At 52.8% G+C, this 19,629-nt stretch overlaps 1 protein-coding gene across 2 annotated transcripts; it reads left to right on the forward strand.

Annotated features, from left to right (window-relative positions):
• The first annotated feature begins 6,694 nt into the window (after positions 1 to 6,694).
• Positions 6,695 to 18,581, forward strand: SAXO5 (stabilizer of axonemal microtubules 5). 2 transcript variants are annotated; one of them, XM_034945061.3, is made up of 9 exons: positions 6,695 to 8,163; positions 10,036 to 10,629; positions 13,301 to 13,404; positions 13,491 to 13,591; positions 14,514 to 14,626; positions 14,707 to 14,816; positions 15,154 to 15,355; positions 16,271 to 16,356; positions 17,415 to 18,581. In XM_034945061.3, the coding sequence occupies exons 2-9, from the start codon at positions 10,053 to 10,055 to the stop codon at positions 17,637 to 17,639; spliced, it is 1,518 nt and encodes a 505-aa protein (XP_034800952.3). In that variant the 5' UTR covers positions 6,695 to 8,163; positions 10,036 to 10,052; the 3' UTR covers positions 17,640 to 18,581. The 2 variants fall into 2 exon arrangements, with proteins under 2 accessions (XP_034800952.3, XP_054959307.2); XM_055103332.2 differs by having other exon boundaries at positions 8,068 to 8,111.
• Positions 18,582 to 19,629: the final 1,048 nt, after the last annotated feature.

Consider the following 19,629-nt stretch of genomic DNA (forward strand, 5'->3'; position numbering starts at 1 on the left):
GCCACCACAAATGGCTAATTTCTTTCTTTTTTTTTTTTTTTTGTAGAAATGGAGTCTTACCATGTTACCCAGGCTGGCCTTGAGCCCTGGGCTTAAGCAATCGTCCCACGTCGACCTTCCAAAGTGCTGGAATTACAGGCGTGAACCACCGCGCCCGCCCTTCTTAATTCTTTCATTGCAAGGATCCATCACAGCTAAGAACTAAGAATAAAGGAAAAAGTATTTTTCCTCCCCTACACCCTGTTCCCATAAAGCAATCACTCAATTCCTCCCTCCTCCCAGCCCCTGGCAACCACTAATCTGCATTCTCTGCTCTCTCTCTATATTTTTACCACTTCTTGATTTTTTTTTTTTTTTTTTTTTTTTTTGAGACAGAGTCTCACTCTGTCACCCAGACTGGAGTGCAGTGGCATGATCTCAGCTCACGGCAGCCTCTGCCTCCCAAGTTCAAGCAATTCTCCTGCCTCAGCCTCCCAGGTGGCTGAGAGTACAGGTGCGCACCACCACACCCGGCTAATTTTTGTATTTGTAGTGGAGATGGATTTTACCATGTTGGCCAGGCTGATCTTGAACTCTTGACCTCAAGGGATCTGCCTGCCTCGACCTCCCAAAGTGCTGGGATTACAGGCATGAGCCACCATGCCTGACCTCCTTGATATTTCATACAAATGGAATCATACAATATGTGACCATTTGTGTCGGCCTCTTCCACCAAGCATAATAAGTTGTTTTGGTTTTTGCTTTTTGTTTTTGAGACAGGGTCTTTCTCTGTCACCAGGCTGGAGTGCGGTGCTGCGATCATAGCTCACTGCAGCCTTGAACTCCTGGGCTTGAGAGATCCTCCTGCCTCAGCCTCCACATTGCCTGGGACTACAGGTGCACGCCACCACATCTGGCCAATTTTTAAAATTTTTCTTTTGTAGAGATGGGATCTCGCTATGTTCACCAGGCTGGTTTCGACCTCCTGGACTCAAGGGATCCTCCTGCCTTGGCCTCCCAAAGTGCTGGGATTACAGGTGTGAGCCACTGCGTGCAGCTGAGCATAATGGTGTTGAGGTTTGTCTAAGTTGCAGCATGTATCAGAAATTCATTCCACTTGCAGCTATATAACATTGCGCCATATGGATGGACCACATTTTGTTTATCCACGTATCAGCTGATGGTCATTTGGGCTGTTTCTGCCTTTTAGCGATCGTGAATAAGTACAGCTATAAACATTTGTAAATATGTAGTTGGAGTCCCTGGATTCAATTCCTTTGGGTCTATACCTAGAAGTGGGGTTGCTGGGTCATTTTGTAACTCTATGTTGAACTTTTTGAGTAATTGCCCAACTGTTTCCCACAGTAACAATACCATTTTCCATCCCCACCAGCATTACACAAAAGGTTCCAATTTCGCCACTTCCTTGCAACATCCTTTTTTGATTATGATAGCCATCGTAGTAGGTGTGACGTGCTATCCCATTGTGGTTTTGTTTTGCCTTTTCCTGATGACTAATGATGTTAACCAGTCTGTTTGTTTGTTTGAATTTTTTTTTTTTGAGACAGAGTCTCACTCTATTGCCTAGGCTGGAGTGCAGTGGTGATCTCAGCTCACTGCAACCTCCACCTCCCAGGTTCAAGCAATTCTCATGCCTCAGCCTCCCAAATAGCTGGGATTACAGCACACCCGCCACTGTGCCCGGCTAATTTTATACTTTTAGTAGAGACGGGGTTTCGCCATGTTGGCCAGGCTGGTCTCGAACTCCTGATCTCAAGAGATCTGCCCACCTCGGCCTCCCAAAGTGCTGGGATTATAGGCGTGGGTCACCGCGTCTGGCCTTGATGTTAACCAGTTTTCTCTCACAGAATATTTCCTCTTGATTTCAACTCTTGTTACTCTTCTCCTGCGTTGCTTTCCTCCTGTTGTTTAAAGTTACAGCAGATTCCTGCCTCAGGAACTTTGCATATTCTGTTTCCTCTGCGGAAATGTTCTTGAGCCAGATACCAACGTGGCTCCCTCCTTCCCTAACTTCCTTTACTCGACTGTCATCCTCTCAAGGGACCCACCCGATCACACCCTCCTGGACACTTCCTACCCATGTTACCTGCTGGTGACCTGTCTTGTTCACGGCTATATCCGCACAGCCTGGCAGAAAACAGAGAATCTGTTTTGTAAGTTTCACCGCCCTGTCCAAAGGTCTCTTCTTGTGCTCCAAGGGAGCATGGAACACAAGGGGGCACAAGAAAGGCCTTGTCCACTCCTGTGATTTTCTTCCTCTCTGTCTCTCTCTCTTTCTTTTTTTTTTTAAACAGAGTCTCACTCTGTTGCCCAGGCTGGAGTGCAGTGGCGTGATTTTGGCTCACTGCCATCTCCACCTCCCGGGTTCAAGCAATTCTCCTGCCTCAGCCTCCCAACCAGCTGGGATTACAGGCACCTGCCACCACGCCCCCACTAATTTTTGGAGTTTTTAATAGAAATAGGGTCTCACCATGTTGGCCAGGCTGGTCTCAAACTCCTGGGCTCAAGTGATCCACCCACTTCGGCCTCCCAAACTGCTGGGATTACAGGCATGAGCCACCATGCCCAGCCTCTTTTTTTTTTTCTTCTTGTTTGTTTTTGAGACAGGGTCTCGCTCTGTTGCCCAGGCTGGAGTGCAGTGGCGTGATCATAGCACCACTGCTGCATTGAACTCCTGGGTTCAAGTGATCCTCCATCCTCAGCCTCCCATAGCACTGGGATTACAGGTGTGTGCCACCACACCTGGCCCCAAGAGACTCTTTAACTTCCACATCCAGCTCCTGTTAAGACTTGGGTCCACTGGCTGAGCTCAGTGACTCACACCTGTAATCCCAGTACTTTGGGAGGCCAAGGCAGGTGGATCACTTGAGGTCAGGAGTTGGAGACCAGCCTGGCCAATATGGTGAAACCCCGTCTCAAAAAAAAAAAAAAAGACTTGGGTCCACGGGTCTTTGTGCACTCCCCTCTCCCCCAGTGGGGGGGGTCACTCTTTTTTTTTTTTTTTTTAGAGTCAGAGTCTCGCTGTGTCACCCAGGCTGGAATACAGTGGTATGATCTTAGCTCACTGCAACCTCTGCCTCTGGGTTCAAGCAATTCTCCTGCCTCAGCCTCCCAAGTAGCTGGGATTACAGGCACCCACCACCACGCCCAGCTAATTTTTGTATTTTTAGTAGAGATGGGGTTTCGCCCTGTTGGCCAGGCTGGTCTCGAACTCCTGACCTTGGGGAATCCTCCCATCTCAGCCTCCTAAAGTGCTGGGATTACAGGCATGAGCCACTGCGCCCAGCCACGGGGTCACTGTTTTCACAGCAGAAAAATTCAAGCGAAGCCAGCTGCAGTGGCCTGTGCCTGTGGTCCCAGCTACTCAGGAGGCTGAGGCACGAGAATCGATTGAATCCAGGAGGTGGAGGTTGCAGTGAACCGAGATCACGCCACTGCACTCCAGCCTGGGCGTCAGCAAGACCCATCTCTAAAAAAGTAAAAAAAAAAAAAAAAAAAAAAAAAATCCAAAGCCAAGGTCCAGACATGCAGAGGAAAGAGGCCACTGGCTGCAAAGCCTGCTGCTGCATGAATAAGCAGATCCCTCCTCTCAGGCCCAAGAGCCTTGGAACAGCGCAATGCATTTGCCCGAATGCTTCCTGTGTGCCGGGTCCCGCTCTAGGCAACAGAGATACAGCAGTGAGCTTTGCAGACACAGCCCAGCCCTCCCAGCGTCCCCCATCTGGCTAGGTCTGAGCTCAACCTTTGAAAAAGACACAGGAGCTGGCCTGGTGTTCACAGCTGGCCTTGGTGTTGCCAGGAGCTGGCCTGGCAGTCAAAGCAGGGCCCTGGTGTCCTCCTGCTGGACATAAACAATCTCACATGACGCCGACATCAGACAAGGCCACTCTGTGACCGCGGCAGAGCAAGACAAAACAAGCCTGCTCCATAATCACGTCTGAACACAGGCAAAACACGAACACTGTCCACACTATCAGAGTAACTGGCCCTCCTCTGCTACTAGCTAATACCAGCAACGGCTGTTCCTTACCAAGCACAGCTTTAGTCTTCTGACTTCTTTCTTTCTTTCTTTCCTTCCTTCCTTCCCTCCTTCCCCTCCCTCCCTCCTTCCTTCCTTCCTTCTTCCTTCCTTTCCCTCCCTCCCTGCTTCCTTCCCTCCTTCCCCTCCCTCCCTCCTTCCTTCCTTCCTTCTTCCTTCCTTTCCCTCCCTCCCTGCTTCCTTCCCTCCTTCTCTCCCTCCCTCCCTCCTTCCTTCCTTTCCCTCCCTCCCTGCTTCCTTCCCTCCTTCCCCTCCCTCCCTCCTTCCCTCCTTCCTTCCTTCTTCCTTCCTTTCCCTCCCTCCCTGCTTCCTTCCCTCCTTCCCCTCCCTCCCTCCTTCCCTCCTTCCTTCCTTCCTTCTTCCTTCCTTTCCCTCCCTCCCTCCTTCCTTCCCTTCGTCCTTCCTTCCTTCCTTCCAGCTCCCAGCTTCCCTGGAGCTCTAAGGAGGCAGGATTTGCACAAAAAACAAAACTGTGCCCCCAAAACACCTAACAGAACTGCAGATCCCAGATCCCTCCCTCCCTCCCTTCCTTCCCTCCCTCTCTCCTTCCTTCCTTCCTTCTGACTTCTTCATACTGATGATTAAGATGCTGAATAACAGTTACTTCTCTCCCTAGCTGCTCTTTTGTTTTGTGTTGTTTCTGAGACAGAGTCTCACTCTGTCGCCCAGGCTGGAGTGCAGTGGTGGAATCATAGCTCACTGCACCCTCACTGCAACCTCAAAGTCCTGGGTTCAAGAAATCCTCCCACCTTAGCCTCCCAAGTAGCTGGGACTATAGGCATGCGCCACCGCACCTGGCTTTTTAATTTTTTGTAGAGATAGGGTCTTACTGTGTTGCCCAGGCTGGTCTCAAACACCTGGGCTCAAGCAGTTCTCCTGCTTCAGCCTCTCAAAGTGATGGGATTACAGGCCTGAGCCACTGCACTCAGCCTCCCTTGCTTCTTTTTTTTTTTTTTTTTTTTTGAGACAGAGTTTTGCTCTGTGGCCCAAGCTGGAGTGCAGTGGCACGATCTCAGTTCACTGCAACCTCCACCACCTGGGTTCAAGCGATTCTCCTGCCTCAGCCTCCTGAGTAGCTGGGATTACAGGTGCCCACCACCATGCCCAGCTAGTTTTTTTTTTCTTTGAGACAGAGTTTTGCTCTTGTCGCCCAGGCTGGAGTGCAATGGCGTGATCTCAGCTCACTGCAACCTCCGCCTCCTGGGTTCAAGCAATTCTCCTGCCTCAGCCTCCTGAGTAGCTGGGAATACAGGTGCCCGCCACCACACCCGGCTATTTTTTATATTTTTAGTAGAGACAGGGTTTCACCATGTTGGCCAGGCTGGCCTCGAACTCCTGACCAAAGGAGATCCGCCTGCCTCAGCCTCCTGAATAGCGGGGATTACAGGCGTGAGCCACCACGCCCGGCTAATTTTTGTATTTTCAGTAGAGACAGGGTTTCACCGTGTTCGCCAGGCTGGTCTCAAACTCCTGACCTCAAGTGATCCACCCACCTTGGCCTCCCAAAGTGCTGGGATTACAGGCATGAGCCACCACACCAAGCCACAACAGCCCTTTTCTGGACGGTACTTTGGGAGGCTGAGATTACAAATGTGAGCCACCATGCCTCACCTGTGTGTTGTTTTTATTTGTTTTTATCTGCTCATCTCAAAAAAGAAAGTAAAATTTCCAACCAATAAATTCATCCCACCCAAATCCCCTACTTCCTTAAGCTGTGCCCCCAAAACACCGAGCAGAATTGCAAATCCCATAATAAGTGCTTTCTGGCCGGGCGCGGTGGCTCACGCCTATAATCCCAGCACTTTGGGAGACCGAGGCGAGCGGATCACCTGAGGTCGGCAGTTCGAAACCAGCCTGACCAACATGGAAAAACCCCATCTCTACTAAAAATACAAAATTAGCCGGGTGTGGTGGCACATGCCTATAATCCCAGCTACTCGGGAGCCTGAGGCAGGAGAATCACTTGAACCCGGGAGGCGGAGGTTGCGATGAGCTGAGATCGTGCCACTGCACTCCAGCCTGGGCAACAAGAGCGAAACTCCATCTCAAATAAATAAATAAATAAATAACGAAAAAAAGTTCTTTCTAATACCTCCCTACTGAGACCCCCATACTACCCTATGACATGTATGAGCTCTCTCTCCCTCTCTCTTTCTCTCTTTCTCTCTCTCTCTCTCTGATGAATAATAAGCTTGAATGTGTTCAATCACAGGTACATTCCTGGTGGTCTTTGGCTGGGGAAGGAGGGGTGACCGGCCCCTTTAAAGGGAGATCTGTGAGCCCTAGAATAATATCAAGAGGTGCAGTGATTCAGGGAGGTGGGTCCATTCTGTGTGGGGTGTGTAGAAGGTAGAGGGACAGAAAAACTTTAGAGGATGATAATAATAATGGACACCAGCAGCCTATTTCATCAAATCCTCAATACTGACATTGCTTTCTGAACTGGCTACCATCATTAGTCCCCTTTTGCAGATGACAAAACCTAAGTCCTAGCCAGGCATGGTGGCACACACCTGTGGACCCACCTACTTGGGAGGCTGAGGCGAGAGGATCGCTTGAGCCCAGGAGTTCAAGTCCAGCCTGGGCAACATAGCGAGAGCTTACCTCAAAAACAAAACCAACCGAACAAAACCCCAGAGGCTCCAAAAAGTCAATTACTTGCCTGGGTTCCTGGAGCTCTGAGGAGGCAGTATTCGCACCAAGCCTGCCTGGTAATTTTCCTCCCGGCTGCCCCTAGAGGTGCTGAGTGGTCATTGTGACAGTATCATTACACAAAGGAAGCTCTTGAGGTCACAATGGGCAGGGCTGGACCACCCTTGGATGCAGCCTGGGAAGGAACATGAGGGTCCTCTGAGAGACCAGGGACAGAGGGAGACCCAAAGATCTGGTCTGTAGCTAAGTGCATTTTCTAAAACTCATTGATTCACACGCCATCCCTTGAGGTAGGTACACTGTCCTTGTCCCTGATGTACAGAGGTGAAAACTGAGGCTCATGGGAGCTTAATGACTTATTCCAAGATTACCTGGCTAGTAGTCTCAGTTGTATGACCGATTTTGGAGGTCATATTCAACTCTCAACTATTGCAGGGGGCAAATGATTCAAAAAGCAGCAAACTCAGCCAGGCGCGGTGGCTCATGCCTGTAATCCCAGCATTTTGGGAGGCCGAGGCAGGCAGATCACGAGGTCAGGAGTTCGAGACCAGGTTGGCCAACATGGCGAAACCCCGTCTCTACTAAAAATACAAAAATTGGCCGGGCGTGGTGGCGGACACCTATAGTCCCAGCTACTCTGGAGGCTGAGGTGGGAGAATCGCTTGAATCCAGGAGGAAGAGGTTGCAGTGAGCTGAGAAAAAAAAAAAAGCAACAAACTTACACACTGAAAAACTGTGGTTTCATTAAAACACACACACACCCTTCATCCATGTTTTCTTTCTATTTTTGTGATGAGGTCTCGCTCTGTCACCCAGGCTGGAGTGCAGTGGCGTGGTCTCGGATCACTGCAACCTCTGCCACCCAGGTTCAAGTGGTTCTCCTGCCTCAGCCTTCTGAGTAGCTGGGATTACAGGCGCATACCACCATGCCCAGCTAATTTTTGTATTTTTTTCTTTTTTTTTTTTTTGAGACAGAGTTTCGCTCTTGTTGCCCAGGCTGGAGTGCAATGGCGCAATCTCGGCTCACCACGACTTCTGCCTCCTGGGTTCAAGCTATTCTCCTGCCTCAGCCTCTGGAGTAGCTGGGATTACAGGCATGCGCCACCACGCCTGACTAATTTTGTATTTTTAGTAGAGATGGGGTTTCTCCATGTTGGTCAGGCTGGTCTTGAACTCCGACCTCAGGAGATCCGCCCACCTCGGCCTCCCAAAGTGCTGGGATTATAGGCCTGAGCCACTGCACCCGTCTGATCCACGTTTTCTAAATAGGTAGAGGTAAGCAGGTTTTGTGGGTTGAAGTGATCTGGGAGGTCTTCCTGCAAGAGGTGAGCCTGAGAACTTGGAATGCTGGTCTCCAAGGGAGACAGAGAGGAGAGCATGGGAGACACTTGTGATCTAAGCAAAGGCAAGAAAGTCCCAGGTGACTGAGCAGAGGTGGAGGGTCAGGGGAGGCTTGGAGTCTGAAGCTGAAGGTCAGAGGAGAGAGCTAACTCTCAGAAGGTGTGAAGACAGGAAGAGATTGAGAATAGGCAGGACCTAGGACAACTGCAGAGCAGGGGAAAACCAGTAAGAAAGTGCGTGGCAGGCCGGGCACAGTGGCTCACACCTGTCATCCCAGCACTTTGGGAGGCCAAGGCAGACAGATCACTTGAGGTCAGGAGTTCGAGACCAGCCTGACCAATGTGGTGAAACCCCGTCTCTACCAAAAATACAAAACTTAGACGGGCGTGGTGGCAGGTATCCGTTATCCCAGCTACTTGGGAGGCTGAGGCAGGAGAGTCAGTTGAATCCAGGAGGTGGAGGTTGCAGTGAGCTGAGATCGTGCCACTGTACTCCAGCCTGGGGGACAGAGTGAGACTCTGTCTCAAAAAGAAAAGGAAAGAAAGAAAGAGAGAGAAGGAAGGGAAGGGAGAGGAGGGGAGGGGGGAGAGGGATGGGGAGAGAAGGGAGAAAAAGTGTGGCAGAAACAGAGATGGCCAGTGGCTGGGGTGCAGGGCTGGAGTTAGGCAGAGGAACAAAAATGGGTCCCCCAGAGGGGAAGAAGGAGAAAACCGTGGCCTTGACAACTGACTGAGGATGAGAAGACGGGGTTCTCGTATCAGACATACAGTAGAATGCAGTGGTTAATTCTCCAAGAATCAGAGTCGCCCTGGGTTCAAATCTCAAGCAAATGACCACCTCCCTGAGCCTCAATGTCTTTTGTGAAGCAGTGGTTAAAACCTACCCTTGGCCAGGCATGGTGGCTAACACCTGTAATCCCAGCACTTTGGGAGGCTGAGGCAGAAGGATTGCTTGAGCCCAGGAGTTTGAGACTGGCCTGAGCAACATAGCCAGACCCCTGTCTCTAAAAAATAATAGAAAGAATTAGCCATTCATGGTGGTGCACACCTATAGTCCCAGATGCTCAGAAGACTGAGGTGAGAGGACTGCTTGAGCCCAAGAGGTTGAGCCCACCACACTTGTCTAATTTGTGTGTGTGTGTGTGTGTGTGTGTGTGTGTGTGTGGAGACGGGGTCCCACTATATTGCCCAGGCTGGTCTTGAACTCCCGGGCTCAAGCAGTCCTCTCGCTCTGACCTCTCACTGTGCCTGGATACAGGTGTGAGTCACAGTACCCAGCTATTACCTTCCAACCTACTCTTCAATTTTTGTTGTTATATATTTTTTTATTGTCTGTCATCTCCCGCCCCATTATCAATTCCACAAAGGCAGGGATCTAGGTCTATTTTGTGAACTAATGTTAGTTCCCCACCCCTGCTGGCCTCCAGGCCTAGAGTAGGGACAGAAATCATTTATGTGGTGCCTACTGTGTGCCAGGCCTACAGTAGGCACCACATGAAAGATTTTTTTTTATGTTTTGAGACGGAGTCTCGCTCTGTCGTCCAGGCTGGAGTGCAGTGGCACGATCTTGGCTCACTGCAACCTCTGCCTCCGGGGTTCAAGCGATTCTCCTGCCTCAGCCTCCCGAGTAGCTGGGACTACGGGCGCCCACCACCACTCCAGGCTAATTTTTTTTTTAAATTATTTTTAGTACAGACAGGGTTTCACCACGTTGGCCAGGCTGGTCTCGAACTCCTGACCTCAGGTGATCCACCGGCCTCGGCCTCCCAAAGTGCTGAGATTACAGGCGTGAGCCCCCGCGCCCGGCCATGATTATTTCTGTCTCTGCTCTCGCTGGGGGAAGGCACAGAAGCTGTACCAGTTTCCCGTGATGTCCCCAGCCTCCAGCTCAGTGCTTGGCGAACAGAAAGGAGTCAAAGGCAGCAGAAAGGAGTCAAAAGCAGGAGTCAAAGGCAAGTGCCCCAATGGGCACTTGCTCAGTCCCTCATCTCCACCCTCTCGCAGGTGGCTGGTGTCCCGCGATGGCCACAGGCGCCCTCCTGCCGTGCCCGCGCCCGTGCCCGATGTCCCGGCTGGACTTCCTCAAGGCCTCGCACTTCTCGCTGGGGCCTGACCTGCGGCTGCACGAGGGCACCATGCGCACCACGTCGCACCGGGACTTTGCCTACCCGGCTGCCACTCGGGAGCCGCCGAGCCTGCAGCCGCCGCCCGCGCTGCTTTTCCCAATGGACCCGCGCTGGGACCGGGAAGAGCGCGTGTCGGAGGCGCACCGCGCGTTCCCGCCGCCATCCACGCCGCCGTGGGAGCTGCTGCAAGCGCAGGCGCGGGAACGCACGCTCGCCATGCAGGCCAGCAACCTGCACCTGCACGAGGACGCGCACGCCGGGATCGGCCTCTCCAACGCGCACGCCGCCTACGGCTGGCCCGAGCTGCCGGCGCGCACCCGAGAGCGGATCCGCGGCGCGCGCCTCATCTTCGACCGCGACTCCCTGCCTCCTGGCGACCGCGACAAGTTGCGCATCCCGCCCACCACGCACCAGGCGCTCTTTCCACCCCACGACGCGCGCCCGCAGCCTCGCGCGCCCAGTTGCCACCTCGGTGAGCGCGCGCCCGGGCTGAGTGGGCGATTTGCTTCACCTTGTGGTTCTCAAACAGGGGCAAGGACTCTTCATTCCCCTTCCCCCAGGGAACATTTGGCAATGTCTGGAAACGCTTTTGGTAGTCAGGACTTGGGGGGTGGCCGGGCGCGGTGGCTCAAGCCTGTACCTCAGCACTTTGGGAGTTGGAGGCGGGGGAGATCGCTTGAGGTCAAGAGTTCGAGACCAGCCTGGCCAATATGGAGGAACCCCGCCTCTACTAAAATACAAAAATTAGTAGGGCGCAGTGAAGGGTGCCTGTAATCCCAGCTACTTGAGAGGCTGAGGCAGGAGAATCGCTTGAACCCAGGGGGCAGAGGTTTTGGTGAGGAAAGAAAGAAAGGAAGAAGAGAAAGAAGAAAGAAAGAGAGAGGAAGGAAGGAAGGAAGGAGAAGGAAGGAAGGAAAACAAGACAGAGAGAGGAAGGGAGGGAGGGACGGAGGAAGACTTGGGGGGTGGCGAGGCCACCCGCGGTGGCTCACGCCTGTAATCCCAGTGCTTTGGGAGGCCTAGGCAGGAGGATCTCTTGAGGCCAGAATTGGAGACCAGCCTGGGCAACATAGCGAGACCCATCTCTACAAAATAAAAATTTTATTTTTTTTATTATATATATATGTATATTTTTTTTGAGAAAGTGTCTCTGTCACCCAGGCTGGAGTGCAGTGGCATGATCTCGGCTCACACAGACTAAATCTGCCCAGCTCAAGTGATCCTCCCACCTCAGCCTCCTAGGCAGCTGGGACTGCTGACACACATGTCACCAGGCCCAGCTAATTTTTTGTACTTATTTGTAGAGATGCAGTCTTATTATGTTGCCTTGGCAGGTCTTGAACTCCTGGGCTCAAGCAATCCATCTGCCTCGACCTCCCAAAGTGCTGGGATTATAGGCATGAGCCACTGAGCCCAGCCCTTACAAAATAAAAATTTAAAAAGATGGGCAGAGGTGCTACCAGCAGACAGCGGGTAGAGGCCAGAGATGCTGCCACGTATCCTCCCAGCCAGCCCCAAATGTCAGTTACACCAAGCCTCAGAAACCCTGGAACCACCTTGAGCATCAGTTTCAGCATCAGGAGGGTGGACATATCCTCTGAATCTGTCCAGAGTGGTGCGTGGTTGGCAGAAGTCATGAATGCCAGTTTGGGGTCAGACAAATCAGCTAAGTTCCCCAGCTGTACACCCTCCTCCCCACACCCCCCAGCCTTACCACCTTAGTAGCTGTGTGAGTCTGAGGGAGTTAACCTCTCCAAGCCTCAGTTTCTCCATCTACAAAATGGGTGCAATCACAGAGCCCAATTCACAGGAGCTGGTAAAGCTGAATGTGTATGGTGTGTCTGGTGCAGAGAGCACTTAACAAAGAATAGCCAGCATTCATGTAATTTTCCAATTCTGTGACTCCAGGGACCCTTTAGGTGAACATTACTGGTCAGAGGCCCCTAAGATGGGCTCAGGGATTGTCAAACCCTGATTTGACATTTAGTTGTGATTCCTAGTTTCTGTGATTTCTGGCAAGTTGCTTAACCTCTCTGAGCCGCAAGGAGGCTGTAACATAAGAGAAATGATACCAGGTCCAAAAAGAAGTTGCGGCCGGGTGCAATGGCTCATGCCTGTGATCCCAGCACTTTGGGAGGCTGAGGCAGGCGGATCACTTGCGGCCAGGAGTTGGAGACCAGCCTGGCCAATGTGGTGAAACCACATCTCTACTAAAAATACAAAATTCAGCCTGACCTGGTGGTGCGTTCCTGTAATCCCAGCTAGCTACTTGGGAGGCTGAGGCAGGAGAATCGCTTGAACCTGGGAGGAGCAGGTTGCAGTGAGTCAAGATTGTGCCACTGCACTCCAGCATGGGCCACAGAGCGAGACTCCATCTCCAAAATAAAACAGAGATGGAGAGAGAGATACTCAGTCCTGGAAGAAGATGCAGTGCACTTAACCTATGTGTGGCTCAATATAGTCCTTGGTAGATATTATTGGGGTTTTTTTGTTTTATTGTGTGTGTGTGTGTTTTTGAGACAGAATCTCACTCTGTGGCCCAGGCTGGAGTGCAGTGGCACGATCTCGGCTCACTGCAACCTCCACCTCCCAAGTTCAAATTATTCTCCTGTCTCAGTCTCCTGAGTAGCTGGGACTACAGGCACATGCCAACACACCCGGCTAATTTTTATATTTTTGGTAGGGATGGGGTTTCACCGTATTGATCAGGCTGGTCTTGAACTCCTGACCTCAGGTGATCCACCTGCCTTGGCCTCTCAAAAGTGCTGGGATTACAGGCATGAGCCACCACACCTGGCTGTATTTTTAAATTTATCATTATTTTTTAGAGATGAGGGTCTTACTATGTTGCCCAGGCTGGTCTCCAGCTCAAGATGGGCTCAAGCCCATCTTCGCACTTCAGCCACCTGAATAGCTGGGATTACAGGCATGGGCCATTGCACCTGGCTTTTAGTATAATTTATTTTATTTTTATTTTTATCTTTTGGTGTTTGCCAGACAGCTCTCAGTCTACACTGTTCAGAATGGCCCAGCTCCCCTTCCCAGGCAAGAAATAGAATTCCTTCCAGAGGGCTTGAGATGGCAGGGAATCTCAATCTCTCTCTCTCTCTCTCTCTCCCCCCACCCCCCTTGCCTATCCTAAGGGGGCCCCAACACCCTCAAGTGGGACTACACGAGACAAGATGGGACTTCCTACCAAAGACAGTTCCAGGCCCTGCCAGGCCCACCTGCCTTGAGGTGTAAGAGGGTAAATTGAGACTGTGTTGGGGCTGCAGGCGGGGGCAGAATTGGGGACTGGGTGGTTTGGGCCTTCCTATCCCTGTCTGCCCACAGGCCTCCTCCAGAGTGGAGCTGGGAGACTGCAAGATCAGCTATGGATCAACGTGTTCGGAGCAGAAACAGGCCTACAGGCCCCAGGGTCTGCCTGAAGATAGGTATAAAGGGGCCACTGCGGGCACGGTGGCTCATGCCTGTAATCCCAGCACTTTGGGAGGCTGAGGCAAACAGATCATGAGGTCAGGAGCTCGAGACCAGCCTGGCCAATATGGTGAAACCCTGTCTCTACTAAAAATACAACAATTAGCCGGGTGTGGTGGTGGGCACCTGTAATCCCAGTTACTCCGGAGGCTGAGGCGGGAGAATCGCCTGAACCCGGGAGGCGGAGGCTGCAGTGAGCCAAGATTGCACCACTGCACTCCAGCCTGTTCGACAGAGCAAGACTCCATCTCAAAAAAAAAAAAAAAAAAAAAGTGGGGGACGAGGGGGCACTGCCTTCCCACCCAGATGGGACAATTGGCTTTCAGTAGCATGTGGTATTTGCCCCTTAGGGCTTTAGGGCCCATACTCTGCCTCTGAGGTCTCTGTCACTGGTAGCCAAGGTGCACTATTGTGCCAGATCTCTCATTATCAGAGCCCCGCAGCTTGGTCATTAGGAAACCCTGCTCCTCTCCCTCTTTCTGGGGGTTGCAAGGCCCCAGATGGATCCACTTTAGCTTCTTCTTCTACTTCTTCTTTTTTTTTTTTTTTTTTTTTTTGAGACGTAGTCTCGCTCTGTTGCCCAGGCTTGAGTGCAGTGGCACAATCTCAGCTCACTGCAACCTCCGCCTCCCGGGTTCAAGCAATTCTCCTGCCTCAGCCTACCGAGTAGCTGGAATTACAGGCATGTGCCACCATGCCCAGCTAATTTTGTATTTTTAGTAGAGATGGGGTTTCACCATTTTTGCCAGGCTGTTCTCAAAAGCCTGACCTCAGGTGATCCACCCACCTCAGCCTCCCAAAGTGCTGAGATTACAGGGGTGGGCCACCATGCCCAGCCCACTTTACCTTATTCTTGATGGAATAATACACTACGTACAGGTATGACAAGGCCCAGGCCGCAGCCCACATCCACTGTGTAAATATCCGTCCTGGTGACGGCCTCTTCCGCGACAGGACCACCAAGGCCGAGCACTTCTATGCCAGGGAGCCAGGTGAGAGCCTGAGGCCCGCCCCGTCCCGCCTCCCACCGCAGCCTCCCAGGGCAGCTCTGCACCTGTTCCGCTTCTGGCAGAGCCTTTTGTTCTTCACCACGATCAGACTCCAGAGTCGCACATCCTGAAAGGAAATTGGTGCCCCGGCCCCGGCAGTCTGGACACCTTCATGCAGCACTTCTACGGCCAGGTGAGCAGGAAGAGCGAAAAGGCGGCAGGGAAAAGGGCTTCCCAGACAGAGCAAATAGCAGGTGCAGAAGTCCCAAAGTGGGAGTGAGCTTGATATGTATGCAGGAATCTCCTGGATGTACTTGAGTGATCTAGGGCGAGTCACTTAACCACTCCGATCCTCCTCCGTGGCTCCTTCTGTAAAATGAGATAAGAGTACCAACTCCCAGTGCTACCAAGTGGGGCCCAGAAGGGGTGAGGGAGCTGTCCAAGGTCACACAGAGCCCACCTCCTCCCTCCCCCCCGGGCCCGGGGACCTCTCGGACGCCGGAGCTTTCAAATGCCATGTGGTCCTACAGCCGCCACCCCCGACCCAGCCACCCAGCCGCCACGTGCCTCATGAGAAATTGCAGAGTCATGTGACCCTAGGGGAGCCAAAGCTACTCAAACGCTTCTTCAAGACCACCATGGGCTCGGACTACTGCCCCTCAGAGTGGAGGCAGGTGCAGAAAGCGCCCAACCTCCACTTGCAGCAAAGCAACCTGCCGCGGGGCACGGGCGGTGAGCGCTCCCGGGAAGCCCCGCCCCATGGAGCCCCGCCCCATGGAGCCCCGCCCCCGTGGAGCCCCGCCCCCCATGGAGCCCCGCCCCCCCATGGAGCCCCGTCCCGGGAAGCCCAGCCCTGGAAGCCTCGCCCTTGCCACTGCTCTGGCCCCGCCCCTAACCAGCCCTCCCCTCCCCCGGCTTCATCCCCTGAAAGGCTAAATCCCACCCCCAATTGACCAGAACCCCAACTCTGCTCCTGGATATTCCCGCCCCTTCATGGCCATGCCTCTCTCCTTCATAACTCCATCCTTCTGGACACGGCCCTGCCCCTTCTCCATCCTCTCTTATCCAGTCTTAACTCCTCTTCCATTGTCAGACTCTGGCTCCGCCCCTGACCCGCTAGCCTGCCCTGCCTGGCCCTGCCCACAGACTCATCTGGCCTGGCCCCGCCCCTGACCTTCTTAGCCCTATGCCCTAGCTCTGGGTTCCTCCCCTAGCTCCTCCGTCCTCCTCCAGCTCCTCCCTCTTCCCAAGCTCCTCCCCCTTTCTCTGGCTCCTTCCTTTGTCCCAGCTCCTCCCTCTTTCCCAGTTCCTCCCTCTTCCCCAGCTCCTCTCTCCTCCCCTGGCTCCTCCCTCCTCCCCCACCTCCTCCCTCTTCCCCAGCGCCTACCTCTTTCCCAGCTCCTCCCTCTTTCCCAGCTCCTCCCTCTTTCCCAGCTCCTCCCTCTTTCCCAGCTCCTCCCCCTTCCTCTGGCTTCTCCCTCCTTCTTTGGCTCCTCCCTCCCCCGTCTCCTAATCCATTTTTCTCCCCTGGTCAACTTCAGCGCTGGCCTGGGCTTAGCTCTTGAACCCTTCCCTTGAACTTCACCACACCCTCAGCCCCGCCTCGGCCCACAGCCCTCACTCAGCCTCCCCAACCTGAATCTCCAGAATTCGATTTTTTAACCATGAACCAGAAGATGCTGAAGCCACACAGAACACCTCCGGCCCCGGTGACTGAAGAGATGCTACAGCGGGTAAGGGAGGCGGAGGGGAGTCACCCATCATTAGGCAACCCCCACATTGGTGTAGAGTTATCTCAGGACGACTATGCTGTCACCCTGTCTCAGAGTTAGTGATCACCCAGGCTCGGGGGCATCTTAATATCCCTTCAGCCTCAAGATCATCCCTAGCTTGGCCGGGTGCAGTGGTTCACGCTTGTAATCCCAGCGCTTTGGGAGGCCGAAGCACGCGGATCACCTGAAGTCAGGACCAGCCTGGCCAACATGGTGAAACCCCGTCTCTACTAAAAATACAAAAATTAGTCAGGCATGGTGGCGCATGCCTGTAATCCCAGCTACTAGGGAGGCTGAGACAGAATTGCTTGAACCAGGGAGGCAGAGGTTTCAGTGAGCCAAGATCGCACCATTGCACTCTGGGCTGGGCAACAGAGCAAGACTCTGCCTCAAAAAAAGGAAAAAAAAAAAAATAGAGGTCATCTGTAGCTCACCCCCCAGGGTCATGTCAAGATCAGCTCAGGGGCATCTTTGCACCACCACCACTGTTATACCCAAGACGAGGGTTAATTCAGAGCCACCCAGGATCACCCCAGCCCTGGAGTCCTTCCAGGGACACCCCTGGTTTCTCTCCATCTTCTTATCCAGCTCCTCATTCAGCCCAGCCTGGGGCCCTTTTTGCCCACCTCTCCCCAGGGTTCAACCTCCCCAGCCTTTGATGCTCTGGCTCTGTCCCTAGGCGGCCCCACCTTACCCCAGGCTTCACCTTCTGAAGGGCTAAATCCCACCCCAAATTGACCAGAACCCCAACTCCGCCCCTGGACAATCCCGCCCCTTCGTGGCCAAGCCCCGCCCCTGCATAACTCCACCCTTCTGGCCATAGCCTCGCCCCTTTCCCTATCCTCTCTTACCCAGTCTTAACCATCCTCCTTGGTCAGACACTGGCTCCGCCCCGACCAGCTAGCCTGCCCTGCCTGGCCCCGCCCCCTGACTCATCAGGCCTGGAGATCCTGGGGTGGACAGGGTGGATCGGCCACCTCCCAGGCTGCCCTGCCAGGCTGTCCACCCTGTCTCCACAGTGCAAGTACGGCCACATGGAGCCCCCTCTGGGTGGACTGCGCTTCTTCTCAACACAATACAAGGACGAGTTTCCTTTCAAGTACCAGGGCACAGCAGCCCTGAGACTGAAAAATCCTCAGGAGGGCTTCGTGCCCCTGGGCACGCCTCACCAGCGCGGCTGCAGGGAGAAGATAGACCCTCTGGTCCCCCAGCCCCCTATGTACCCGTGCCCCAGCCAGCAATAAATGCCATCTTGGCAACATTCCACTCTTTCCCATCAGTCAGCCCGTCCAGAGGATGCTTGGGTGGGTGGGGGCTGGAGGAAGGGACTGCACGGGAAAGGATGACTCCACTGTTGCTGCATTGCCATGAAGAGTATGGAGTCAAGGCTGGGCACGGTGGCTCACACCTGTAACCCCAGCACTTTGGGAGACTGAGATGGGAGGATTGCTTGAGCCCAGGAGTTTGAGATCAGCCTGGGCAACATAGGGAGATCCTGTTTCTACAAAAAAAAAAGATAATCGGCCAGGTGCAGTGGCTCACACCTGTAATCCCAGCACTTTGGGAGGCCGAGGCGAGCGGATCACCTGAGATCAGGAGTTCGAGACCAACCTGGCCAACATGGTGAAACCCTATCTCTACTAAAATACAAAAATTAGCCAGATGTGGTGGCACATGTCTGTAATCGTAGCTACTTGGGAGGCTGAAGCACGGGAATCACTTGAACCTGGGAGGCGGAGGTTGCAGTGAGCCGAGATCACACCACTGAGCTCCAGCCTGGGCAGCAGAGTGAGACTAAGTCTTAAAAAATAAATAAATAAATAAATAAATAAATAAATAAAAATTTTAGAAAGCCAGGCATGGTGGTACGTGCTTGTAGTCCAAGTTACTCAGGAGGCTGAGGTGGGAGGATCACTTAAGCCCAGAAATTTAATGCTGCAGTGAGCTATATGATTGCACCACTGCACTCCAATGTGGGCAACAGAGCAAAAACTCTGTCTCAAAAAAAGAATAAAGTTATAGTGCTGAACAGAGATACTGGCGTGCGTACTTCAGAACACAGATCCCTGGGGCCGGGGAAGGGCGGGGGTGCTGGATGGGCATAGTCCAAACCCGGACTCCTCCACGTCCTGGATGGTAGTTTGGGCAAGTCACTTAACCCCTATGAGCCTCAATTTGCTCATCTATGAAATGGGGATAAGTAGCAATTCTCCCATGAGACTGTTATACATGAGAAATGTACACACTTTTCAGTGCATGGGGCTGGGGTCGTGGAGGGGAAGCTTCCCTTCTGAGGATGAGAGTGGGGAAGGCCAGGATGTGGGGAAAAAGCTTTCAATGGTGGGGACACTGGATGTGGCCCATAGAGGACATGGAAGAGTGGACACAGCTGAGAATAACCCAGCAGTTTTTTCCATCATGGACAGAGACTAGAGACCGAATGGGGCACTGGTTGTCTGGGCAACTGGTCCCCAGGTCAGAGCAGAGTCCAGGGGCAAATTGACAAAAGCCATCAAGATATTATGAGGTCCAAGGGGGTAAGTGTTCAGCCAGGGACAAAATGTAAAGGGTCAAAAGGAGGAGGATGTGATGGGGCTCTGCAGCAAGTGAGTGACAGGGCTTAGCAAGGACCAGTACCTTGGACAGCGCCTGACCTTTAAGGTCCAGGGCATGGTGAGGAGAAAGGTCTGTCTGGGGTAAGGCCTGTCTCGGGTAAGGTAGGCTTTAGTGACCATGCCGGGGCCTGCCTCTGTGGGCTGTTGAACATCCAGTCTCAAGGAGTGAACATGGCTTTCCTGAACCAAGAATCAAACCTCCAAAGACCAAGGACCCCAATCCAATGAACCATAAGGTTGAGCCAATCTCGACCCTGCCCAGGAGCCCTTTCCTGGTTGGCATCAGTTCTTCTAGGCCAGGTTGTCATTTCTGCAGGAAAGGCAGGAGGGAATCCAGGTTTGCATCCTGTAGGGACAAGATGACCCTTTTGGCCACACATGGTATCCACATCGACCATGCAAGAATCTGCCAGCTGTGAATATGTCCTCTAAAGATATTTGGCATCATGCCCTTCTGAGTTACTTCAGGATAAACCAGGGCTTATCATTTATCGGTGTCTTAGATCAGATCATTCTTTATTGGAGGCTCTCCTGTGCATTGTAGGATATTTAGTGCCATCCTTGTCCTCTACCTGTTAAATGCCAGTAGAACCTCTCCCTCCCACTTGTAACAAAATGT

The sequence above is a fragment of the Pan paniscus genome, chromosome 20 (genome assembly GCF_029289425.2).
Source record: "Pan paniscus chromosome 20, NHGRI_mPanPan1-v2.0_pri, whole genome shotgun sequence".
In the NCBI taxonomy this organism is placed as follows: Eukaryota; Metazoa; Chordata; class Mammalia; order Primates; family Hominidae; genus Pan; species Pan paniscus.